The 26,889-nt window shown below is 52.2% G+C and overlaps 1 protein-coding gene across 3 annotated transcripts in view; it reads right to left on the bottom strand.

The window, feature by feature from the left end:
- The window catches only part of dmgdh (dimethylglycine dehydrogenase), a 249,086-nt gene that overhangs the window by 27,324 nt on the left and 194,873 nt on the right, over positions 1 to 26,889 (bottom strand). For all 3 annotated transcript variants that reach the window (XM_072515994.1, XM_072515993.1, XM_072515995.1), the window contains one exon: positions 22,340 to 22,497. In XM_072515994.1, the coding sequence (XP_072372095.1) occupies positions 22,340 to 22,497 (158 nt within the window). The remainder of the gene's footprint in view (positions 1 to 22,339; positions 22,498 to 26,889) is intronic.

Below are 26,889 nucleotides of genomic sequence, written 5' to 3'. Positions count from 1 at the left end.
CCAGTCTCGCACCCCGCATACGCACGCCCCATCCTCCTAGAGGACGGTCGAACCCCAGCCGCTGGCAGTCCTCTCGCACCCCACCCTGCACCACACGCCAACACTATCACCTGTAATGGCCAGGTGCCCTGCATACACAGGCCACTGACTGCGGACCCCGTGGGCAGCCTGCGTCCGATTGTCTCACACTGTGCATTGTCTGTCCCCTCAAGAGAACCACGGGGAGAGGAGCGGAGCTGGATCTGCGGGTATCACCGTCGTGGAACAGAGGGCAATGGACCTGGTCGGTGTGGTGGGAGAGTGGGCAGTCACCCAGTGGGAGGTCGGCATGGTACAACCCAAGTGAGCCCCCAATGAATTGCGATGTCCTATGGCACGTGAGTTACCCCTCTCCCCCAAACCACGCCTACCCATGATCTCCACTTGCACCTTGTCTTTTATCTTACAGGATCACCACCACAACTCACCTGTCGACGAGGCCGGACCGTCCAGGGTCCCTCGCACCCAGCTGCAACACCCCGCAGCATCAGCCCTTCTCGTCACTGCTGTCACTGGTACCTTCCACCATCCCAGAGGCATTGACCTCGGTGCGTCATTATAGTGAGGAGGCTCCTGGGTCACTATCTGGTGCCCAAATCACACATGCTGCCGTACATCAGGTGGAGGAAGGAACCCCTGAGGGGGAGGGCAGTCGGGCAGCACGACCCCAAGGACCAGCTGCCGTCCAGACGCGTCTCGGGCTTCTGGAAAGGGCGGTCCCATGAATGCTGGACATGCAGGCACAGAGCCGGGGACTACACGAGGGGATGTCAGCAATCTTCCACCACCTGAACGTGCAGTTGGAGGAGTTAAACCAGCTGCAGGAGCAGTAGGCGCTGCCGAACATGCGTGCTATCCATGGGCGGGAGGGTCGTGGTCATGGGTCAAGATGTCCAGTGGTGTGTGGTGGGGATGTTGGCGGAAGACATGGGGCTGGGCTCCCGGACTGCCCAGGGGTCACCCTCAGAGGCAGTAGGGGATGGGGCCAGAGATGTGGGGGCACCACGTGGTAGGGCCAGCAAGCATGCAGGGATCACCCGGGCAGACAGTGGAATGTGATACCACAGGCAGGGGTCAGGTGATACGGAGCACCTGAGATCATTGCGGAGTGGGTCACCATCATGCCCCGTCCCATCATGGACCAGACCTGCTGATATTACCAACCCAGGGTCAACACCCTGTAGTGAAGCTGGTGAGAAGCTCGGGGGGTGCAGGTGCTGGGATGGGGGGATAGAACATAGAACAATACAGCGCAGTACAGGCCCTTCGGCCCACGATGTTGCACCGAAACAAAAGCCATCCAACCTACACTATGCCATTATCATCCATATGTTTATCCAATAAACTTTTAAATGCCCTCAATGTTGGCGACTTCACCACTGTAGCAGGTAGGGCATTCCACGGCCTCACTACTCTTTGCGTAAAGAACCTACCTCTGACCTCTGTCCTATATCTATTACCCCTCAGTTTAAAGTTATGTCCCCTCGTGCCAGCCATATCCATCCGCGGGAGAAGGCTCTCACTGTCCACCCTATCCAACCCCCTGATCATTTTGTATGCCTCTATTAAGTCTCCTCTTAACCTTCTTCTCTCCAACGAAAACAACCTCAAGTCCATCAGCCTTTCCTCATAAGATTTTCCCTCCATACCAGGCAACATCCTGGTAAATCTCCTCTGCACCCGCTCCAAAGCCTCCACGTCCTTCCTATAATGCGGTGACCAGAACTGTACGCAATACTCCAAATGCGGCCGTACCAGAGTTCTGTACAGCTGCAACATGACCTCCCGACTCCGGAACTCAATCCCTCTACCAATAAAGGCCAACACTCCATAGGCCTTCTTCACAACCCTATCAACCTGGGTGGCAACTTTCAGGGATCTATGTACATGGACACCTAGATCCCTCTGCTCATCCACACTTTCAAGAACTTTACCATTAGCCAAATATTCCGCATTCCTGTTATTCCTTCCAAAGTGAATCACCTCACACTTCTCTACATTAAACTCCATTTGCCACCTCTCGGCCCAGCTCTGCAGCTTATCTATATCCCTCTGTAATCTGCTACATCCTTCCACACTATCGACAACACCACCGACTTTAGTATCGTCTGCAAATTTACTCACCCACCCTTCTGCGCCTTCCTCTAGGTCATTGATAAAAATGACAAACAGCAACGGCCCCAGAACAGATCCTTGTGGTACTCCACTTGTGACTGTACTCCATTCTGAACATTTCCCATCAACCACCACCCTCTGTCTTCTTTCAGCTAGCCAATTTCTGATCCACATCTCTAAATCACCCTCAATCCCCAGCCTCCGTATTTTTTGCAATAGCCTACCGTGGGGAACCTTATCAAACGCTTTGCTGAAATCCATATACACCACATCAACTGCTCTACCCTCGTCTACCTGTTCAGTCACCTTCTCAAAGAACTCAATAAGGTTTGTGAGGCATGACCTACCCTTCACAAAGCCATGCTGACTATCCCTGATCATATTATTCCTATCTAGATGATTATAAATCTTGTCTCTTATAATCCCCTCCAAGACTTTACCCACTACAGACGTGAGGCTCACCGGCCTATAGTTGCCGGGGTTGTCTCTGCTCCCCTTTTTGAACAAAGGGACCACATTTGCTGTCCTCCAGTCCTCTGGCACTATTCCTGTAGCCAATGATGACATAAAAATCAAAGCCAAAGGTCCAGCAATCTCTTCCCTGGCCTCCCATAGAATCCTAGGATAAATCCCATCAGGTCCCGGGGACTTATCTATTTTCAGCCTGTCCAGAATTGCCAACACCTCTTCCCTACGTACCTCAATGCCATCTATTCTATTAGCCTGGGGCTCAGCATTCTCCTCCACAACATTATCTTTTTCCTGAGTGAATACTGACGAAAAATATTCATTTAGTATCTCGCCTATCTCTTCAGACTCCACACACAATTTCCCATCCCTGTCCTTGACTGGTCCTACTCTTTCCCTAGTCATTCGCTTATTCCTGACATACCTATAGAAAGCTTTTGGGTTTTCCTTGATCCTTCCTGCCAAATACTTCTCATGTCCCCTCCTTGCTCGTCTTAGCTCTCTCTTTAGATCCTTCCTCGCTACCTTGTAACTATCCATGGCCCCAACCGAAACTTCACACTTCATCTTCACATAGGCCTCCTTCTTCCTCTTAACAAGAGATTCCACTTCCTTGGTAAACCACGGTTCCCTCGCTCGACGCCTTCCTCCCTGTCTGACCGGTACATACTTATCAAGAACACGCAGTAGCTGATCCTTGAACAAGCCCCACTTATCCAGTGTGCCCAACACTTGCAGCCTACTTCTCCACCTTATCCCCCCCAAGTCACGTCTAATGGCATCATAATTGCCCTTCCCCCAGCTATAACTCTTGCCCTGCGGTGTATACTTATCCCTTTCCATCATTAACGTAAACGTCACCGAATTGTGGTCACTGTCCCCAAAGTGCTCTCCTACCTCCAAATCCAACACCTGGCCTGGTTCATTACCCAAAACCAAATCCAACGTGGCCTCGCCTCTTGTTGGCCTGTCAACATATTGTTTCAGGAAACCCTCCTGCACACACTGTACAAAAAACGACCCATCTATTGTACTCGAACTATATCTTTTCCAGTCAATATTTGGAAAGTTAAAATCTCCCATAATAACTACCCTGTTACTTTCGCTCATATCCAGAATCATCTTCGCCATCCTTTCCTCTACATCCCTAGAACTATTAGGAGGCCTATAAAAAACTCCCAACAGGGTGACCTCTCCTTTCCTGTTTCTAACTTCAGCCCATACTACCTCGGCAGAAGAGTCCCCATCTAGCATCCTCTCCGCCACCGTAATACTGCTCTTGACTAGCAGCGCCACACCTCCCCCTCTTTTGCCTCCTTCTCTGAGCTTACTAAAACACCTAAACCCCGGAACCTGCAACATCCATTCCTGTCCCTGCTCTATCCATGTCTCCGAAATGGCCACAACATCGAAGTCCCAGGTACCAACCCACGCTGCCAGTTCCCCTACCTTGTTTCGTATACTCCTGGCATTGAAGTAGACACACTTCAAACCACCTACCTGAACACTGGCCCCCTCCTGCGACGTCAAATCTGTGCTCCTGACCTCTATACTCTCATTCTCCCTTACCCTAAAACTACAATCCAGGTTCCCATGCCCCTGCTGCATTAGTTTAAACCCCCCCAAAGAGCACTAACAAATCTCCCCCCCAGGATATTTGTGCCCCTCAGGTTCAGATGTAGACCATCCTGTCTGTAGAGGTCCCACCTTATGGTGAGCAGGAAGGGGGGACAGGGGAAGGGATGGGTGGCTATGGTGGGGGTATGGGGAGGTGATGATAGGGAGGCTGGCTGCCGGTGGTCAGGCCCCCTAACCGGCAAACCTGGAGATGATGAGGTTCTCCTGTGTGTGGCTGCCCTGGTACACATGTTGCGCAGCCTCCTATGCCTGCACAGGCCCCATGCCCTGTCCACCCTGCGCAGCTTCCTCACCAGAGGAGGGCTGGCGTTCTCCGTCCTCCTCCTCCAGCATGTCCCCCCTCGGCTGTACGATGTTGTGCTGGACACAGCACGGTGTGGGAGACACTCCTGGGACTATGATGGAGTGCCCCACTACAGCAATCCAGGCATCAGAACCGTATCTTTAGGACGCCGGTGCACCGCTCAATGACGCTCCTGGTTGTTGCATGGGTGTTGTTGTAACGGTTCTCTGCGTCGGTCTGGCGCCTCCAGAGAGGCCTCACCAGCCACGACCGCAGCGGATACCCCTTGACACCTAGGAGCCAACCCCTCACCCGAGGGAGGCCTCGAAGGTGTTTGGCACTCACTGTCGAGTATGCCAGGCCGAATGCGTTGTGCCCACTGCCTGGATATTGGACGCAGATGTGGATGATGTGCAGCCAGTGGTCACACACCAGCTCCACATTCATGTAGTGGAAGCCCTTCCAATTGATGAAGGGCACTACCTTATGAGTCGGGGCCCAAAGGGGGATATGTGACCCATCAATCACCCCTGGACCTGGGCATGCCAGAGATGGTCTGCCAGCACCAACGATTTACACGTGACCTGAAGCAGCACCTCCTTCGCACCTCCTCCTGGGCCTCTTGGATAGCCAGCTCTCCTGCCTCACCGCCTGGCCCCTGCTCCTCTGGGGCAGGCTCCTGTTCTGGAGGGTGCTCGCTGAGCAGCTTCTGTGCACCCGCAAGGGCTGCTGGTACCAGGTACAATTCAACCATTGCTGGCTGAATACTGAAGTCCATTCTCTGCAGGGGGAAAAGTGCAGACTGTAAGCATGGCGAATAGACCATGCCCATCCACGTTCAACAGGCTACATGGTGGCCCTGGTCTGCGCCCCAACTTCAGCCTCCGCATGTCCCTCCCCCACCCCCTCCCTGCCCCACCCCCAGCCCCTGCTGTTGCCCAACATTTTGCTTTTTACACCTCACCCCTGGCCCCATTGGGGCTTGACCTTAACACCGTCCTTGCTGGCAGGGGTACCGGTGGCTGGCGCTACTCATGTCAGCGATATGCTCTGTGGCCCCTGTCCTGCGGCCCCCTGTGGGGTCTACTGTAGGTGACTTCTTGGGTGGACCGTGTGATATCCACCAGTAGGGTGGCACTGGATTGTGGGGTCTGAGGTGTCACCTTGTGCCACCGACCGCCCCCATGTTTAGTAGCATGTGTGCTGCCAGGGCCCACGGATGGGGCTAGGCGAGGGGGGTTGGGCACCTGTTCGGACCGTAGCTGTAGTGTGATGTGGGTCCTAGGTGTGACACATGGACTGTGCTAACCAGTCCGGGGGCAGGATGATGGGGGCAGGACAACAGTGGACAGGCAGTGCTTGGAGACAGCTGGTGGTCCTGCTGAGTGGGCTATCTGATAGTGTCACTGGAGGGGCTTCTGCCCTGAGGGGCAGTGTGCCAGGGAGGGTGCCGGAGGCCACGGTGCCTGCGTCCTCCATCCGGGGTGCAATCTGCTGGTGTCCGCTTCCCCTGCAGTAGGGCAGCACTTCTTCTGATGAGTGCGCTGAGGAGTGCCAACACCTGATGGGTCACCAGGTGCATATGGCCATGCCCGTCCTGTTGACGGGTCAGCTGGGTCGGAGGACTCCCACAGGGGTGGCCTGGCGCTCCGCATGTTTACAGGACACAGTGGGCAGTAAGCGGGGTGCGCAGCCAGGGGCCTGTAACCTACACTCGATGGCTGCCTTGCAGACTGCGGCACTGGCGGTCTGTGCCCAGCCACCCCGATCCCAGGGGGGACACCCTGAACCCTCGGCCCATCTCGGAGTCGGTCCCCACTACTCCCTCGGCCCTGGAAGATGCCCCTCCAGCCAGCGGCACAACTGTTAGCACACTAATGCCATTTTGGGAACTTTTCTTACCCCCTCTCTCTCCCTCAGCAGCCACAGCGCCAGGTCGCCGTTTTAAATATCACACCCGATTTTCTGCTGGATTACGATTCTCGATTCCGGAGTCACAAAGCGGAGAATCCAGCCCATGTAATGTCAAGTGTAGAAGCAGTAGTGAGAGGTTTGGTGGTTGTGCAAGTGGTTGTATGTGAGAAGAGAATAGACTATCCATGTGAAAAGAGGAAAGGGAGGTATTGCGGTGTGCCATTAATGGTAGGTAGACTGTTAGGAGGGCAGAGAATTATCATGAATGGCAGGAGAGGGAATAAAAGAAATGTTGTGAGATACTGTTGTGATAGCTGGAGAAATAAAGAATATTACGACTACTGGATTTTATAACGGTTATGTTTGAATCTGTCTCCTTTAATTCAAGGTAAAATGGAGTCGTTTGGAGAGAGGCATGGGGCATCATACTAAGTCTGCCCAGAGACAAACCCTTATGACCTCCTGATTATGGAGGCAGACACTAAAATTGAAACTGATCCAAAGTAAGGTGCAAACTTTAACACTTGGACGTTAGGGAGCTGGCCTTGTTGCATACAGACTCACAGAGTCAGTCAAACAAAGATTCGGGGAAAGAAGACCCACAGCAGATGCAGCTCTGCCAAGCAGAAAAAGGGAACTCATTTCAGGTTTACTACTAAGTTGAGTGCTGGTGAGGATGATACCAGGTTCGAAGAAACAAGGAAAGTTAAAGACCATGGAATCGCCAGAGGACACCTTACTACTGGAAATCCATTTGATTTTGCTTAGGAGGTTGACTGGAAGGGGATTTGTTTCAAAGGACACTAGAAGATTCATTCTAATGGGGCATGGAGAAGAGATCCTGTTCAAGACAGAAGGTGGTTTGAACTTTAAAAACGAGACTACGGGGGGTGTTTAACCACCGCATTGCGCCTGGCGCAGATCTGGGCATGCCAGTTAAATAGCGGGAAAGGCAAAAATCGGGTTTGCTACCTAACCAGCCGGCTGCCGAAGGCAAGTTCCAGATCTCACCCAAATATGGTGAGCATATAACCCCAATTTGCATTAATCTCCATCTCATTAGCGAGTTTGAAGTCAAATGTAACAGTCTCTCGGGAATTAAATGGCTCCTCAGGCAGAAATCACACTGGCGCCATTGAGTACTCCTTTTAAAAACGTGAAGCTGGCGCAATGGCTGCTGAGGGGAACTGAGGAGGTGAGGAGCCATTTTCATTTTTAGGCATGCAGCTCCAGGGCACCGGAACTGCTGCCCTAACTGCTCGCCACAGTTCGGGGGGTTGGGCTTGGTCGGGGGGCTGAAGTGTTCCAGGCTGACGGTCGCTCCTGGGCCAAGGGGGCGGGGTGGCAACTACATCTGCCGCCTGTATAAAGGTATTGTTGTCCGTTTAATAAAAATATTTTCAAGCAGATTCTCGTGGATACACATGCCTTGTCTCAGATGATGAATATTGCATCGCAGTTTGCCTGGCCTCCAGAAGTGTCAGCACCAGAGAGGTATCAGCTGACAATCAAACACTCAAGAGGTGGGCTTCAGCACAGCAATATCCTCGCAATCAAAGGGTGAGTTGGGGCTCCTGATGTGGCCCGGGGGTGGGGTGAGTGTGCAGAGCCAGATTTTCCAGCATAGCTGGCTCGCTGGATGGCACTCTGTGAGAAGGTGGGGGAGACTTGGGGGATTTGTGGGTCCTGGGGCGGAAGCCCAAACTGATTGTTGGTCTCTGTGCTCCAGTTCCTTAGAGATACCAAAATGGATGGTGGTGTCGTTCCCGCAGAGGATGTCCTTGTGATGCTGGTGACAGTCCAGGCTGCCAGACGCTGGAGAAGGCAGCAGCGTCAAGGCAGGCTGGAGGCGGCACCCCATGAGCAGGGGGTCGCTGCACACCCTGAAGACCCGGCCACCCATCAGGCCGAAGAGGAACCCAGAGCGGGACATCATTGACAGCTCAAGCTGTCTTTCGAGGCGATGCCGAACAGCATGTGCCACAGGAGACTCCACCTCAACAAAGAGACAGTGCAGCACCTCGCGGACTTGGCACCCTGTGGAGGAGGAGGAGGACACCCACTCCTGGTGACCCTGAAGGTCACGCAGCCCTGAACATCTATGCCACTGGTTCCAGAGCTCGAGTGGGGGCTTGTGCGGTATTTCGCAAGCTACAGCCCACAAATGCATCTGTGAGGTTACGGGCATCAGACTTTATCAACTCTGCGCTGGACCAATCCCACTAAGATGCCCTGGCTGCAGGATTCTCCGCCATCGTCGGGATGCCTCAGGTCCAGGGGGTAATTGATGGCATGCATAACGCCTTGCGCGCACCAGGGCATAATTAACAGGAAGGGGTTTCACTCCCTGAATTTTCAACTCGTGTGCGACCACCACCTCCAGATCTTGCACGTGTGTGCACGCTTCCCAGGGAATGTGCATGACAGCTACATCCTGGGACACTCGGAGATCCCCAGCGTTGTAGAAGACCACCCCAGGCTACGCAGACTTGCGGAGCACTGTGACTATGGTGAGACCTTTTCAGAAATGTTACACGACCATTTGGTTTGCGATATTAACAATGCGGCCACCCAGAGAAAGTTGTTCGCTGAGCCAACATTGACTTTTCAACAGGCCATTCAAATAGTATTGCCCCAAGAGAGCGCAGAACGGGGAGTGCAGGAGCTACAGGGAATGGAGGTGCATGCCTTGGGGTGCAACCCCTTCCGTCCGAAAGCATCCCACCGCACCCCGGCGGTACCTTGGGCGAGGCGACGTCCGGATCGACGCCAGTGGCCTTCGGACATTCCTCCTCGAAGGGAGCCTTCTCCAGAACCAGTGGATGAGGAGCCATGTCGTGTCAGACTTGTGGGCGCCGACCCCGTCACGGACGCCGGTCCTGGGGGCGCCAGAGGTGCCGTCATTCCGACAGAAACTGGGGCCAGCCCAGGGGCCGTACCTTCCATTTGGATGAACCTGCGGCGACTGCTAGTCACGGACAAAGGCTGCCTGCAGCTGCATTGTGTGGCAGCTCCCCGTGTGGCCCCATTAAGGTGACAGTATGGGTCAATGGTCACCCGCTTGAGATGGAGTTGGACACTGGTGCAGCGGTCTCCGTGATCGACCAGAGGACATTCGACCGCATCAAGCAGGGTATACAGACCCTTACAATAACCGACACACAATCCAGGTTGGCCACCTATATGGGGGAACCATTGCACATTGCAGGAACTACAATGACCCCTGTTGTTTATGGACGCCAGGAGGGGCGTTTCCCACTTATCGTGGTGCGCGGCCATGGGCCCAGCCTGTTGGGTCGGGACTGGTTGCGCCATTTGCGGCTGCAGTGGCAGCACATCCCCCAAACAGTTTCTGGAGGGTTGACTGAGGTGCTAGGATGGTACCCAGATGTATTCCAGCCCGGTTTGGGGAAAATAAAAGGGGCCATAGCCTGTATCCAAATCGAACCAGGAGCCACGCCGCCCTACTTCCGGGCGGGCCTGGTGCCTTACGCCTTGCTCGAGAAGGTAGAAGGGGAGCTCACTCGTTTGGAGACTTTGGGTATTATAAGGCCCGTCTGTTTCGCTAACTGGGCAGCACCAATTGTACCTGTAATGAAGCCAGATGCCACAGTTCGCTTGTGCGGCGACTATAAATTTACAGTGAATACGGCTTCCCGGCTCGACCGATATTCAATGCCTCGCATAGAGTATCTCTATGCGAAGCTTGCAGGTGGACTACCGTTCACGAAATTAGATATGAGTCACGTCCACCTACAGTTGGAGCTAGACCCTGCCTCCCAGCCATATATAACGATGAATACACACCGGGGCCTTTATGAATATACATGGTTGCCCTTTGGGGTATCCTTTGCCTGCGCTATTTTTCAACGCATCATGGAGGGCATTTTGAGAGGTTTACCGCGCGTCGCTGTCTACTTAGACAACGTCTTGATTACAGGGATGTCAGAGCAGGAACATTTGGAAAATTTGGAGGCTGTCCTTAGACGCTTTTCAGAGGCTGGAGTCCGTTTACGTCGCACAAAGTGCGTCTTTCAGACGAAGGAAGTAGTCTACCTGGGTTATCGGGTAGACCGCGAAGGTTTGCACCCCGTTGTAGAGAAGGTGCGTGCAATTCAACAGGCCCTCGCCCCGACTGACTCTTCGCATCTTCGTTCTTTTCTCGGCCTCGTAAACTATTACGGGAAGTTCCTCCCCAATCTGGCAACTACGCTGGCCCCGTTGCACCTTCTGCTAAAGAACCACACCTGGGTTTGGGGTCAGCCGTAAGAAACCGCTTTCCGGCGGGTAAGACAATTGTCGTCGTCTGGGTTACTAACCCACTATGATCCTGGAAAGCCTTTGCTCGTCACGTGATGCATCCCCGTATGGTATTGGGGCCGTCCTGTCCAACAAGATGGAGAACGGGGCCGAGTGGCCGATAGCTTTCGCCTCCCGCACATCGACTGCAGCGGAAAAGAAATACGCGCAGATCGAGAAGGAGGGCCTGGCAGTGGTCTTTGCGGTGAAACAGTATGTGTATGGCCGCCACTTCACTATCGTGACTGATCATAAGCCTCTGCTGGGACTTTTCCGAAAGGATAAACCAATACCGCCCATTGCTTCCGACAGGATCCAGCGCTGGGCTTTGTTGCTCGCTGACTACTAGTATTCTCTGGAGCACAAACCAGGAACCCAGATAGCAAATGCCGACGCACTGAGCCGATGGCCTTTATCGACCGGCCCCATGTTGACCCCCACGACCGGTGAAGTGGTTACAACCCTAAATTTTATGGACACCTTGCCTGTCACGACATCACAGATCCGCGAGTGGACCCAGACGGAGCCAGTCCTGTCAAAGGTTTGGCACATAGTCCTGTATGGTGGGCAGCATAGACAGCTCCCAGGCGAGTGGCGGGCATTTTCCTTCAAGCTGTCAGAATTTAGCGTGGAAGACGGTATCCTCTTGTGGGGGACGCGTGTGATTGTCCCGGAAAAAGGACAGGAGCTGATACTAAGAGACTTGCACAATGGGTATCCGGGTGTGACCAAAATGAAAATGTTGGCCCGGAGTTATGTCTGGTGGCCAAACCTCGACACCGACATTGAGAAGGTGGCCCAAAACTGCTCCATTTGCCAGGAGCATCAGAAGCTTCCGCCGGCTGCGCCCCTACATCACTGGGAACGGCCAGGGCGGTCTTGGACCCGCTTGCATGCGGATTTCGCTGGCCCTTTTCAAGGATCCATGTTCCTTCTATTAATAGATGCCCAGTCTAAATGGTTAGAGGTGCATAAGATGGTAGGCACAACGTCCTGCACAACAATTGAGAAGATAAGTTTGTCTTTCAGTACGCATGGCCTCCCCGAGGTGCTGGTCACGGACAACGACACTCTGTTCACAAGTGAGGAGTTTGCGAGGTTCATGAAGATGAACGGCATACGCCATATCTGCACCGCCCAATACCACCCGGCTTCAAAAGGGTTGGTGGAGCACGCAGTGCAGACATTCAAACAAGGCCTAAAGAAGCAGTCTTCCGGGTCAATGGACACGAGACTGGCTCGTTTTTTGTTTTCATATAAGACCACCCCACGTGCAGTGACTGGGGTAGCTCCCGCGGAACTCCTAATGGGCCGGAGACTTCGCACCCGCCTTGGTATGGTTTCCCCGGACATTGGCGCAAAAGTACGCCGCACACAAGAACAGCAGGGACAGGCTTTTTCTCGGTATCGGCCGATTCGGCAGTTTGCGCCCGGTGGCCGTGTTGGTTCGGAATTTTGCTGGTGGTGCCCAGTGGGTCCGTAGCGTAATCTTTCTCAAAACGGGCCCTACCTCTTACCAGGTGCAAGCCCAGGGTCGTCTCCAGCGCAAGAATGTAGACCACGTTCAGTCCAGAAGACCATCCCTTCCAAAGATTCCCCGCCCCCGGAGCTCATTTCTACAACCGCAGAGACCAGACACAGTGGAACGTATTCCTCACAATCTTCCTCTGGTGCCGCACTCAAAGCCTGCGCAGGTCGTTACAAAACCGCGCGGAGATAGAGACGCCGAGATATCGGAGGCAGCAGACTCTGACTCCGAGATGGAGACACAGGACGCCTCAGAGGGGGAGTCCTCGGGCCCACGGGCCGTGGATGTACAACCGTTACGCCGTTCGTCACGGAAGCGCCGTTCTCCGTCTCGTTACATGACGCCCGATCAAGCGCCTCGTGCAAAAGGTATCCGGCCTGTGGCAAAACAAGTCTGATGCCCTCCTTCGCCAGGGTCTTCGGTGGATTCCTTGGACTTTGGGGGGGGGGGGGGATGTTATAACCTGCCTGCTTACCACTGGCTGGGGACTAATGGCAATCCCACAATCCTTTGGGAGTATGAGCTTCCCCAATTTGGGAGGGGGGGTGGAAGAATCATTAGCAGATTCCCTGCATAAATAAAGCTGGCCAGTTTGGAACCGGCTAGAGGAGAGCGAGCAGCAAGGAGTTACTGCTGTTGTTGTATATATATGTTATTGTAAATAAATGTTATTTCCTTCTACCCTTCAACTCGTGCTGGATTCTTCGTGGCCCTCACAAAATGGAGGATGGAGGATAGGTGACGGCAAGGGTCCGACATGCCTGGAGGACCAGGGAGGCCCTCAGCTTCATGCAATTCACAGAGGACGAGGCTTTGTCCGTCAGCTCACCCCTTTCCCTCATTCCCCTCCTTCCCTTCCGTCCTTCCCCCATTTGCCTCCTTCCGTCCTTCCATTCCCCCTCTCACTCACCCCCATCCCCCCGACAACCCTATTCCACCCTCCCTGAGTCTGTGTAACATTACCCCAGGGTGGTAGGCCTGTGTTGGCACTGTCAGCAGATAAAAAAACAAGCAGGAGAGTGATGATCACTCAGTGTGAGGTAAGCTCTGGTGGTCCTCAGTTTCTGTGGGGGGAGCAGAGGTCAACAGAGAGTGGGGGTGCAGGCAGGCCCACTGTGAAGATTAATGTGACAGAGACTTCACATGTTTTAATAGTGAACAGTAGACATTTCCATTTCCCCATGCTACACATATTGACCCCCCACTCCCCCGTTCCCATTCAGTGTTCCTCAATCTTCTTGATCCTCCCCCACCCTGGTCTACCCATTGCTCTTGAAACGCCAGTGTCAAGAGGGGGGCAATCGGGAGAACTGGAGACTGCCGTCGTCATCTTGGTGACGGGTTGTCCTCCAGCACTTACTCCTCCTTGACGGTGTCTCTAGGAACCTTTGGGGGGGTCTCCATGCGATGGAGGGGCAACTGGAGTGAGCTCAAGAGGCATCTGCGTCATCTGGCTCTGCCACTCCTGGCGCCTCCCCGTTGTCTGCACCGTGGTGTCGCGTCCTCAGCGATGCTCCTCAGTGACTGGGCCACGCTCTGAAGTGCCCCGGCGATGTCCACCTGGGAGACGTCCTTCAGTGACTGGGACATTCGCTGCAGTGCACTGGCAATGTCACCTGCGTCTGGGACATGTCCCTCAGCAACTGGGACATGATGCCGAAGGCCTCAGCCATGGTTGTCACAGACTGAGCCATGTCATGAAAATGAAATGAAATGAAAATGAAATGAAAAAAATGAAATGAAAATCGCATATTGTCACGAGTAGGCTTCAATGAAGTTACTGTGAAAAGCCCCTAGTCGCCACATTCCGGCGCCTGTTCGGGGAGGCTGGTACGGGACCATGGTCATGGACACCACCACTCAAGATGCTGACCTTGTGCTCCAGGTTTTCCACTGCGGTCGCCACCCGAGCAGCATTGGCCTCGGTGCCACTAATTGTCACCATCATCACCTGCACCAATGCCTTTGTGATTCCTCCAATTGGCTATGCACTCGCTGGAATGTCGCTGACATCCCCTCCTGAATCTAATGGCCGTGTCCTAGCATCTGTATCAACTCCGGGATAACCTTATCCAGAGACTTGGCACCTGACTGGGACTCAGCAGACCTCTGACTGCTGTCTCCTTTGGATGTTCCTGCCTCCACCTGATGTGCATCAGCAACTGTGTGGTGCTCACCAGATTGTGCACCAGTAGCCTGTCCACTAATGTCAGCCACCGAGCTATGAGTCTCTGTGCTGGTGCAAGGCGAGGGTGACAGCTGTGACACTTCGTTGGTGGTCTCCTCGGAGCTCTCCTCCGACGAGGTCTCTTGGGTGGCGGGGAGGGAGGAACGACTCAGGATGGCTTGGCCCCATCAGATGGAGCTCCTGGGAGAGAATGGACATGTGGTCAGCGAGAGGGAAGAATCATTTTGTCTGACATGAACAATGCACTTGAAACAGGTCATCTGGGTGACCCGGCAGTGGATCCTCACCTTTGTGGTGCAGCCAACCTCGCTGTCAGTGACTGTTCTCCTTGGACAACCCTGTGATTTCCAGGGCCCATTCCTCAAAAGGGGTAAGGATTCAGATATCTGGTACTCTACCCCCGTCTTGGCTCTATCCTGCTTATTATGGGCTATCTTCTATCTTCACTTGCCAGGACAAAGAGAGGGCTATGTGAGAAACATGCTTGATGCATCAGGGGGTTCTATAGCAGGTGGACTGTATGGGCATAACAACCGGACATGAAGGGGTTGTGCTGCTGGGTGCCAGGGGGTTCTGAGGAACAAGCATGGATATGGGGAGGGTGCGAGGTGTCACGCAGTTATTTGTGCAGGGGTGGTGAGGAATGTGAAGGGTGACAAGCAGAACTGATGCCAGGAGAGAGGTGGCAACTTACCCTTCCAGCTCGATGGAGTCATTGGTCTTCTTCCGACATTGGACACTAGTCATCCTGGTCATATGTCCACATTGACAGCCGCTGCCACTGTCTCCCAGGTGGTATTGTTGACCCTGCTCCTGGTCCTCCGACCCCCTTGGAGGAACAGGATGTCCCTGATGCTCACGCAATGGCTCCAGAAGCGAGATTGGATGACAATTGAAGGCTTTATTGGACTAGATGTTTCCCCCAGCAGTGCAGGTACAGAATGCAGCTGCTAGGGAGACACAGGCTCTTATACTCCGCCTTACTGGGCGGAACCAGCAGGCAGGCTTCACCAATGATATTGCTATCTCAGGTACCTCCCACACCAATGGTCTTACAACATCAACCTGGATACCGTAATACCCCTAATACCGACTACCACATTCACCCCCTGCTAAAAAAAAGAGTCCGGCGGGGGTAGTGGTCTTGCGTTATACAGTTGTTGAGGTTGAGGTTATGGTGGTACCCGGTATACATTAGTACAATGTTTTGCCTCGTCACATGTTGCAACTATTTACAGTATTTATTTACATTCAAAAGGAAGCAATTAGTCGATCAGGGGCCCTGGTCGTCCTCTGCGATCGTCGCAGTTTCGGCGGTGATGCAGGTGCCGGCTCGGGCATCCGTGGCTCCGGGAGCGTGGCTTTGGCTTCTTCGGCAGCTTCATCACCCTGAGATGGGACCGGTGGGAGGACCAATACACCTGGAAAGGGGGCGGCTGTGGGGTGCGCCGGTGGGAGGGAGGGTGGAGTTGGTGGTGGGGGTGGGGATCCAGCGGGCGCCAGGTCCCGTTGGGAGAACATATCATGTCGGCCGTCGGGGTACGCCACGTAGGCGTATTGAGGGTTAGCGTGAAGGAGGTGGACCCTCTCGACTAATGGGTCTGACTTGTGTGCCCGCACGTGTTTGCGGAGCAGGATGGGTCCAGGAGCTGCCAGCCAGGTTGGGAGCGAGGTCGGAGAAGGACTTCCTAGGGAAGACGAGGAGATGTTCGTGAGGTGTTTGGTTGGTCGTGGTACACAGTAGTGATCGGATGGAGTGGAGAGCATCCGGAAGGACCTCCTGCCAGCGGGAGACTGGGAGATTCCTGGACCGTAGGGCCAGTAGGATGGTCTTCCAGTCCGTTCCGTTCTCCCTCTCTACCTGTCCGTTTCCCCGGGGGTTGTAACTGGTCGTCCTGCCGAGGCAATGCCCTTGCTGAGCAGGAATTGATGCAGTTCGTCGCTCATAAAGGAGGACCCCCTATCTCTGTGTATGTAGGCGGGGAAACCGAACCGTGTAAAGGTACTGTGGAGGGCTTTTATGACGGTGGCTGCGGTCATGTCAGGGCAGGGGATGGCGAATGGGAACCGGGAGTACTCGTCAAACACGTTCAGGAAGTACGTGTTGCGGTCGGTGGAGGGGAGGGGCCCTTTGAAGTCCATACTGAGGTGTTCAAAGGGACGGGAAGCCTTTATCAGCGCGCTTTCTCTGGCCTGTAGAAGTGCGGCTTGCACTCCGCTCAGATTTGGCAGTTCCTGGTGGCGGTCCTGACCTCCTGGATGAAGTAGGGCAGGTTGCGGCTCTTGATGAAATGGAAGAATCGAGTGACCCCCGGGTGGCAGAGGTCCTCGTGGAGGGCCCGGAGTCGGTCCACTTGTGCGTTGGCTCATGTGCCGCGGGATAGGGCATCAGGAGGCTTGTTTAGTTTCCCGGGAGGATACAAGATCTCATAGTTGTAGGTGGAGTGCTCGATCCTCCACCGTAAGATCTTACCATTCTTTATCTTGCCCCGCTGTGCATTTTCGAACATGAAAGCAACCGACCGTTGGTCAGTGAGGAGAGTGAATCTCCTGCCGGCCAGGTAATGCCTCCAGTGCCGCACAGCTTCTACTATGGCCTGGGCCTCCTATTCAACGGAGGAATCGTGAATTTCTGAAGCATGGAGGGTGCGTGAGAAGAAGCCCACGGGTCTGCCCGCTTGGTTGAGGCTGACCGCCAGAGCTACGTCGGACGCGTCGCTCTCGACTTGGAAGGGAAGGGATTAATCGATTGCGTGCATCGTGGCCTTTGCAATGTTCGCTTTGATGCGGCTGAAGGCCTGGCGGGCCTCTGCCGACAGGGGAAAAAACGTGGATTGAATTAGTGGGCAGGCCTTGTCCGCATAGTTGGGGACTCACTGGGCATAATATGAAAAAAATCCCAGGCAGCATTTAGGGCCTTGGCGCAGTGGGGGAGGGGAAACTCCATGAGGGGGCACATGCGTTCGGGATCTGGGCCTAGAACTCCATCACGCACTACGTAGCCGAGGATGGCTAGACAGTCGGTGCTGAACACACATTTGTCCTTGTTGTAGGTTAGATTAAAGACTTTTGCGGTGTGGAGGAATTTTCGGAGGTTGATGTCGTGGTCCTGCTGGTCGTGGCCGCAGATGGTGACGTTATCGAGGTACAGAAACGTGGCCCGCAAACCGTACCGGTCTACCATTCGGTCCATCTCCCGTTGGAAGACCGAGATTCCATTTGTGACACTGAAGGGAACCCTTAGGAAATGGTAGAGCGCCCAGCTGCTTCGAATGCAGTATATTTGTGGTCGCTAGGGCAGATGGGGAGCTGGTGGGAAGCGGATTTTAGATCCACCGTGGAAAAGACCTTGTATTGTGCAATCTGATTGACCAAATCAGATATGCGGGGGAGGGGGTACGCGTCGAGCTGCGTATACCTGTTGATGATCTGGCTATAATCGATGACCATCCTATGCTTCTCCCCGGTCTTTACAACCACTACTTGAGCTCTCCAGGGACTGTTGCTAGCCTCAATAATACCTTCCTTCAGTAACCGCTGGACTTCCGACCAAATGAAGGTCCGGTCCTGGGCACTGTACCGAGTGCTCCTGGTGGCGACAGGTTTGCAATCCGGGGTGAGGTTTGCAAAAAGTGAAGGCGAGATTGGATGACAATTGAAGGTTTTATTGGACTAGATGTTTCCCCCAGCAGCGCAAGTACAGAATGCCGCTGTTAGGGAGACACAGGCTCTTATACTCCGCCTTACTGGGCGAAACCAGCAGGCAGGCTTCACCAATGATATGGTTGTCTCAGGTACCTCCCACACCAATGGTCTTACAGCATCAACCTGGATAACGTAATACCCCTAATACCGACTACCACAGTCCCATCTCGCATTGATGGCCGGCTAGAAGCCTTTCCAGGTCGGCATCCCCAAAGCAATTAGCAGGTCTGCGCATTGCCATGCTTGTGTGTTGACTGGGAGTGAGTGGCGAGGGAGCGTTTAAAAGCAGTTCCCCCTTAGTGACGGGATGCGGAGACATGAGTTTGGCGAATCAGACGCCGAGACGGCCAGCAATAGCGAGACGCTCATGGGGGCTCATGTCTGGCACTAAGTGCCATTAAACACGGGCCGCACTCTTGCCAATGTTGCTGTTGAGAAACTCCCGCCATACGTGCCCAAAATCCAAAGTTTTTCCATTAAATTGCACCTTACATCTCTGCTGAGAGTGCAGTGCGGCATATAAATGTGACAGTGTTAAGGGGTTAATAAGGAACACCTTTTTTTAGTCTAGTGTATTAGTTGCAGGCTAAGTAATGTTTGGGAAAAGTTGATTTTAGTTTATTAAAACACAATCTTAAAACACAAAATCCTGTCATGGGATCCTTTGGATCGGTCTCTACTGAGGTCCTAACAAGAATCATAATCACCTTTGAGGTTAAGTGGTGTTATTGAGCCTCTTTGTGCATAAGACGCAGCTTCTGTACAAACTGCAGATACATTTTGCAGCCACCTCTATCCAGGCCTGCTTCACGGGCACAACGGAGGCACAGTGGGTAGCACTGTTGCTTCACAGCTCCAAGATCGCAGGTGCGATTCCTGACTTGGGTCACTGTCTGTGCAGAGTCTGTACATTCTCCTTGTGTCTGCGTGGGTTTCCTCCGGGTGCTCCGGTTTTCTCCCAGAAGTCCCGAAAGACATGCTATTAGGACATTCTGAATTCTCCCTCCGTGTACACCAACAGGCGCCGGAATGTGGCGACAAGGGGCTTTTCACAGTAACTTCATTGCAGTGTTAATGTAAGCCTACTTGACAATAAAGATTATTATTATTAGTACCTTTCAGGATGTTCCTCTTGGTGCTGGGGAAGAGTCCCTCCGTCATGGCCTTGACTTCCTCCAAGAGAACATTTAGTGATGCAAGCCATCAGGAATGCAGGAGGGCGCCCTCTGACTCATTTCTTGTTGTTAATAAATGCGTTTCAAGGTTGGTCAAGGAGAAACAAGTAGGAAATACAACACTGTAAGAGGTGCATCCCCATGTGAACCAAGCCTCAAGAGTTGAATAGAAATCAGATGTGTCACGTGGGTGAGATGCCTGCTTTCTCATTTGATACGGAGGAAGCTTTGTCAAATGGAAATAAGGCTTGGATGTTAACATTGTCCATGCTTTCAAACTCACGAGACCATTAGCAGCTTCCTGCCCAGTCTACCATCCCTCACCAATGTGTTCATTTCTCAGCCAGAGTTAAAATTGGGCCTGGTTCCTCAGGTTAACTTTTCATCTGAAAGGCAGCACATCTTACAGTTCAGTACTGCACTGAAGTACCAGTTTGGATTCTGTGCTCAAGCACCGGAGTGTGGTTTCAAACTTGCACGCTTCCAATTAGGAGGAGGGAGTGTTACCACAGAGCCAGGCTGACACCAGTACATCCAGTAAAACCTCCTAGCAGCTAGTTACCGGCCGGTACACAAATTGCTGGTTTGTTTATTAAATTGCTGTACAATGAGGAAATCTGGAGGGGAAGGGTAGAAAAGATAAAGCCTCATTTTAACTCAGCCTAGCAGTGGAGCAAGCAGGTTCTGAGGCAGCAGTTGCCAGCTGTCCTGGGTCCATTGTAAATCGTTCTCATTCTCCAGGACATGCTCTCACCCAAACTCAGTGACAATGAAGCCAGCAGGAAGGCAGCTGCTCGGGAGGGGGGGGGGACCTGAGCCATTTCTGGGTCTGATCCTGTCTACTGCCATCATTCAATGGAACGGTTCATGTCGCATAATATAAAAATCATGTCAGATCCAAGTGACTCCATTGGACGCCGATATATAACTAGTAACGAAGCCCAGACCTCTCTGAGGCCGACGTCTTTCATGGATGAGGTCCAGCAAGTGTGAAGGTGAGCAACGCAGTTGGGAGTGGCCAATCACCATTTTAACCATCAGCCCACTCCATTCTTGATCGGCGATGAGGGTTAATTCCAGGCTTTTCATCGTTTTACAAAACAAAAACACCCCTTCCAGTGACTTGAGTTATCCAAATGCAAATATGTGAGTATTACTGAAAATGACCACTGTGGGGCAGAGTAGCTTCAATTCTGCAGTGGGACCTTTACACGGAAAAAAGTTCTGCTAATGCTATTAGATTGTGTTAACTCTGTTCAGCGTAAATATATTCACCTTCAGGCAATTTAGGGGCTGTTTAGCACAGGGCTAAATCGCTGGCTTTGAAAGCAGACCAAGGCAGGCCAGCAGCACGGTTCAATTCCCGTAACAGCCTCCCCGAACAGGCGCCGGAATGTGGCGACTAGGGGCTTTTCACAGTAACTTCATTTGAAGCCTACTTGTGACAATAAGCGATTTTCATTTCAATTAGCACAACTGCAAGTCTCACATCGACATCTCACAGGCTACACAGTCATGGAACCAAGATAGACACATCAGTCAAACAGATAGCAGAGCACTCACTGACACACTTGCTTTTCTCTTGCAGGGCAAAGTGGCGCACAACTGGAGATAGCAGGAGCTACGCAGAAGGGGAACTGTCAGGCCTGCCTATCCGTACCCCCGTGGAGGAGAAGGCCCTCGCTATTATTGGGAGGCCATTGATGATACCGTGGCCAGTGATGGGGCTGAAACCATCAAAGGCGATGGTGTCCACTTACCTAACCCTCCTTCACATATCCCACTTTGCCCTCATCCCACACATCATTCTGATTTACAAGCTGCAGATGTTGCAAGCGCACATCTCCTCCTTGTACTATCACCGCACCCTTATGCTTTATCCCTTTGAGGAACCCAAGTGGTGAAAGCTGCAGGTCAGGCTGCAGCGAAACAGGCGGAAGAGGGTGATGACACAGCACCATCACTTGATTTCATACCCACAGCTGTCAGCTCAGAAACTGATACTGTGTATCTTTAGAATAGATTAGTGGCGGGATCTGCACATGCCGAGACAGTGGAGAGAGCAGGGGACAAGGATGATGCAGGTCTCCCTTGGTGGGGAAACGAGGTAACACATGAGGTTTGCTACAGAGCATTCAGCTAAGGACTTTGATCGGTCAGCCTACGAAGGTCTGTGATGCGCATGTTCAGCAAAATGCTTGGTGTGTTGGGAAGCGGATTGGAAAGCTTGCGGTCAATGTCAGGGAGCATGGAGGAGTTGTGCACCAACTTACCACAGAGCTTTGTGCAGAGCTTGGAGCCTTATCGTTCCAGCACGGAAGTGGTGGCTAACTCCACTTGCACACTTGTGTATCCAAACATGATGCAGCATCTGATGGCCTTTGTTGCGGCTTCCATTGCTGATGCGCCCAATTTCTCATCCAGTGCTCCCACTTGTGGGAGATTCCAAAACTAGAGGCCATAAATCCAAGATAACTCCAATAGGAAAATAAGGAAAAAGTTCTTTACTCAGAGAGTAGTTAGAATATGGAACCAGCTATGACAGGAAGTGGTTCAAGCAAACAGCTTAGCTCCTTTCAAAATGGAGCGTAGATGGGTGCATGACAAAGAAGAGAGTAGAAAGACGAGCTGGAAAACAGAGATGAGGCAGATGGAATAGGAGGAGACTCGTGGAGAATATAAACACCTGGTTGGGTTGAATTGTCTCTGTGCTGCATATTCGATATTCTATTACAATAGCCCCCAGGCTCTGTGACCTGCTCAAAGACAGATCCTTCCTAGGGGAGGGTGTAAATGAACAGGTCTGACGCTTACCCTGCCCTCCCTGAAAACTGCTTCCAATTAAAATCCGCCCTACTCAGTTTTTCATGTTAACTCTTCACAGATTAGAGATGGCCCTATGGTTATTGCCCAATACTAAATCGGGCAGTATAGTTATCCACAGAAGACTATGAAAAAAGCACTTTTAATATCCCGCTGCAACTGACCTCTGCTCCCCAGCCTCTAAATGCTTTCTCAAGCCGTAAAGAGTTCATGGCATATGCTCCAAAGTTGTCGATTCCAAATTCCTGTCCTGAGTCCATGATGGCGGTATAGAGGGCAGCAGTGTCGTGCCGCTTGTGGTACAACTCCCAACCGAGTTCACCTGGAGTGAAAACCGAGAAGTCAATCAAGCTGAAACCACGCCACCCAAATTAATATTCCTATTACTGTTACTCCCTGTACTATAACGAGTGTGTGTCACAGGCTTCACTTTTCAACACATTTATTCAGGGAAGACTATGTGTACAATGGGGTGGACAGTTGGAGAATATCAGTGTCAGACATTGGAATTCCATTCAGTGCAGTATATGAGAACGCAAATAAACTTGTTCATAAATACAAAATATAATGAAATGGCTAATATTATTTATTCTGGTCATAGAAACATTTAGTCCTTTGAGCTTGCTCCGCCATTTAATATGATCATGGCCGATCACCCGACTCAATAGCCTTCCCCCCATATCTTTCGGTCCCCTTTGCCCCAAGAGCTATATTTAACTCCTTGAAAACATTGTCCTCAACTGCTTCCCGTGATAGCGAATTCCACAAGCTCACCACTCTCTGGGGGAAGGCATTTCTCCTCATCTCTGTTCTAAAATGTTTACCCCGTATCCTCAGACTATGACCCCTGGTTCTTGACACCACCACCGTCGGGAACATCCTTCCTGCATCTATTTTGTTTCGTCCTGTTAGAAATGTATAGGTTTCTATGAGATCCCCCCTCATTCTTCCGAACTTCAGTGAATATAATCCTAACCGACTCAATCTCTCATACGTCAGGCCTGCCATCCCAGGAATCAGTCTGATAAACCTTCTCTGCACTCCCTCTATAGCAAGAACATCCTTCCTCAGATAAGGAGACCAAAACTACTGACAATATTCCAGGTGTGGCCTCACCAAGGCCCCGTATAATTTCAGCAAGACATCCTTGCTCCTGCACTCGAATCCTCTCGCTATGAAGGCCAGCATATCGTTTGACTTCTTTACCGCCTGCTGTACCTGCATGTTTACCTTCAGTGACTGGTGTACGAGGACACCCAGGTCTCGTTGCACATTCGCCTCTCCTAATTTATAGATATTCAGATAATAGTCTACCTTCTTGGTTTTGCTGCCAAAATGGATACCCTCAAATTTATACGCATTACACTGCATCTACCTTGCATTTGCCCACTCACTCAACTTGTCCAAATCACACTGAAGCATCTCTGCATCCTCCTCATAGCTCACACCCTCACCCACCTTTGTGTCATCTGCAAATTTGGAGATACTAAAATTAGTTCCCTCATCTAAATCATTAATATATATTGTGAATAGCTAGGGTCCCAGCACCAGTCCCTGTGATACTCTACTAGTCACTGCCTGCCATTTGAAAAAGGACCAGTTTGTTCCTACTCTGTATTTCCTGTCTGCCAACCAATTGTCTATCCATCTCAAACACTATCCCCAATCCCATGCGCTTTAATTTTACATGCTAATCTCTTATGTGGGACTTTGTCAAAAGCCTTCTGAAAATCCAAATTAACCACAACTTGGTTCCCCACCATCAACTCCACTAGTTACATCCTCAAAGAATTCCAGTAGATTAGTCAAGCATAGTTTCCCTTTTGTAAATCCACGCTGATTCTGTCCAATTCTACTGCTTTTTTCCCCCAAGTGGTCTCCTGTAAAATCTTTGATAATGGACTCTAGAAATTTCCCTCTAACAGGATATAAATGGCCCTTTGGCCCATCGATTCTGCACCGGTAAAAAAACACCTAACTATTCTAGTCCCATTTTCCAGTCTTGGCCCATAGCCTTGTATGCCTTGGGATCACAAGTGTGCATTTAAATATTTCTTAAATATTATGAGAATCTCTGCCTCCACCACCCTTTCAAGCAGTTCCAGGCTCCCTCCGAGTGAAAATGTTTTTCCTCACATCCCCTCTAAAGCTCCTGCCCCTTCCCTTAAATCTATGTTCCTAATTATTGATCTGTCCACCAATAAATCCACCAAGGGCAAAAGTTTGTTCCTGTTTACTCTATCTACGCCCCTCATAATTTTATACATCTCAATCATATCCCCCCTCAGTCTCCTCTGCTCCAAGGAAAACAACCCCAGTCTATCCAATCTCTCTTCATAACTAAAACTCACCAGCCCAGGCAACTTCCTGCTAAGTCTCCTCTGCACCTTTTCCAATGTTATCCCATCCCTCCTATAATGTGGATGCAGATTAACCACTTTATCCACCTGCCCCGCTACGGGACCAGTGTACATGCATACCAAGGCTCCTCTGATCCTTGGTGCTTCCCAGGTTCTGCCGTTCATATGCATTCCTTGTTTTCCCTCTACCTCCCTTTTTAAATAGTGGGGTTACATTAGCTACCCTCCATTCTGTAGGAACTGTTCCTGAGTCGGAACTGTTCCTGCATTAACAGAATCTTGGAAGGTGACCACCAATGCATCCACTATTTCTAGTGCAATTTCGTTAAGTACACTGTACTTTTGGGATGTAGATTGTCAGGCCCTGGGGATTTATTAGCCTTCAATCCCATCAATTTCCCCAACACCATTTCTTTACTAATACGTTCATTCAATTCCTCTCTCTCACTAAACCCTGTGTTCCCCCAACATTTCCGGTATGTTATTTGTGTCCTCATTTGTAAAGGCAGAACCAAAGTATGGATTTAGTTGATCAGCCATTTTTTTGTTCCCCCTATTTCTTACTGTAAGGGACCTAAATTTATCTTCACCAATCCTTTCTCTTCATATACCTTAAGAAACGTTTAGTCACTTTTTATATTTCCTGCAAGCTTACTCTATATTTCCCCCCTCGCAATGAATCCCTTTGTCTGCCTTTGCTGAATTCTAAACTGCTCCCAATCCTCAGGTCCATTGTTCTGCCTGGCCAATTCATATGCCTCTTCCTTGGATCTGTGGTGAACCACTGTACACCTGTATTAGGGGATGTAAGGTAGGACCTGTACTACAGGTTCGCCGGTAGCCCCTGCCTGCTGGCTCCGCCCAGGAGGAGGAGTATAAATATGCGTGTCCTCCATTCAGCTGCCATTTCGCCAGCTGCTGTAGGAGGCCACGCATCTTACTGCAATAAAGCCACAGTTGAACCCAATCTGAGTCTTTGTACAATTGATTGTGCATCAATTTATTGCAGTAAGATTTTCCACAAGATAGACATCTGAATCAAACCAGATCGCCTACAGCTGGATCCGCAATCGACCGACGCCAGAAAATACTTTAATCACTGGCTAGCTTGCTTCGAGGCTTACATAAACTCAGCGAACACCCCACCGACGGAGGCTCAGAAGATACAGGTCCTGTATTCCAGGTTGAGCTCAAGCGTGTTTCCGCTGATCCAGGACGCCCCGACCTACGCGTAAGCCATGGTGCTCCTCAAAGAGAACTACGCGCAGAAAGCGAACACACTCTTCGCCATGCACGTACTCGCCACTCGCTCCCAACTCCCTGGTGAGTCCATTGAAGACTTCTGGCAGGCCCTAATCCCACTCATCCGGGACTGGGACTGTCAGGCCGTTACGGCCACCGAACATTCTAATCTCCTCATGCACGATGCTTTCGTAACGGGGATTGGGTCGGACCTCATCCGCCAAAGACTGCTTGAAGGGGCCACGCTCGACCTAGCGGAGACAAAAAAACTAGCGCTCTCCATGACGGTCGCCTCACGTAATGTTCAGGCTTACCCCTCCAGCCGCACGGCCCACACCTCCCATCCCTCCTGGATCCTGCAAACGGCCGCCCCAGCCGGGGCCTTACCCAGCCAATACACCTGCGCCACACGCCAATCCACGCACCCCGGGGGTCCCCGATGTTACTTCTGCAGTCAGCAGAAGCACCCTCGCCAGCGATGCCCGGCTCGCACTGCCATTTGCAAGGCTTGCAGCAAAAAGGGCCACTTCGCCACAGTGTGCCAGGCCCGCGCAGTCGCCACTATCGCCCCCTCCCCCCGACACACGCACAATGGGCGCCGCCATCTTCACCCCCCCGGACCACGCGCAGCCAGAGGGCGCCGCCATCTTCACCTCCCGGGGCCACGCGCGGCCAGTGGGAGCCGCCATCTTCACCCCCTGGGGCCGTGACCGGCCAGTGGGCGCCGCCATCTCCCCCCCTCAGTCCACGTGCAGACCATGGGTGCCGCCATTTTGTCCCGCCCCCGCAACGTGCGGCCCATGGGCGTCGCCATTTTGTCCCCCGCAGGATCTTCAGTCGCCGCCATCTTGTCTTCCCCACAGGGCATGGACGCCGACGACATTCCACGACCTGGCCCCCCACGCTCTCCGTCTTCTTCCACCAGTGACGATCAACCGCAGCTCGCCTCGATGACGCTAGACTAGTCTCGTCCACACAACCTGGCCACCGCTTCGACTACCGCGAAAGTCAACGGCCACGCGACCTCTTGCCTGCTGGACTCCGGGAGCACCGAAAGCTTCATCCACCCGGATACGGTAAGGCGTTGCTCCCTCGCGGTCCACCCCGCCAAT

Source organism: Scyliorhinus torazame, chromosome 9, assembly GCF_047496885.1.
Source record: "Scyliorhinus torazame isolate Kashiwa2021f chromosome 9, sScyTor2.1, whole genome shotgun sequence".
Taxonomy (NCBI): Eukaryota; Metazoa; Chordata; class Chondrichthyes; order Carcharhiniformes; family Scyliorhinidae; genus Scyliorhinus; species Scyliorhinus torazame.
Note: the sequence above shows the minus strand (reverse complement) of the source record. Positions and strands in the feature narration are given on the sequence as shown.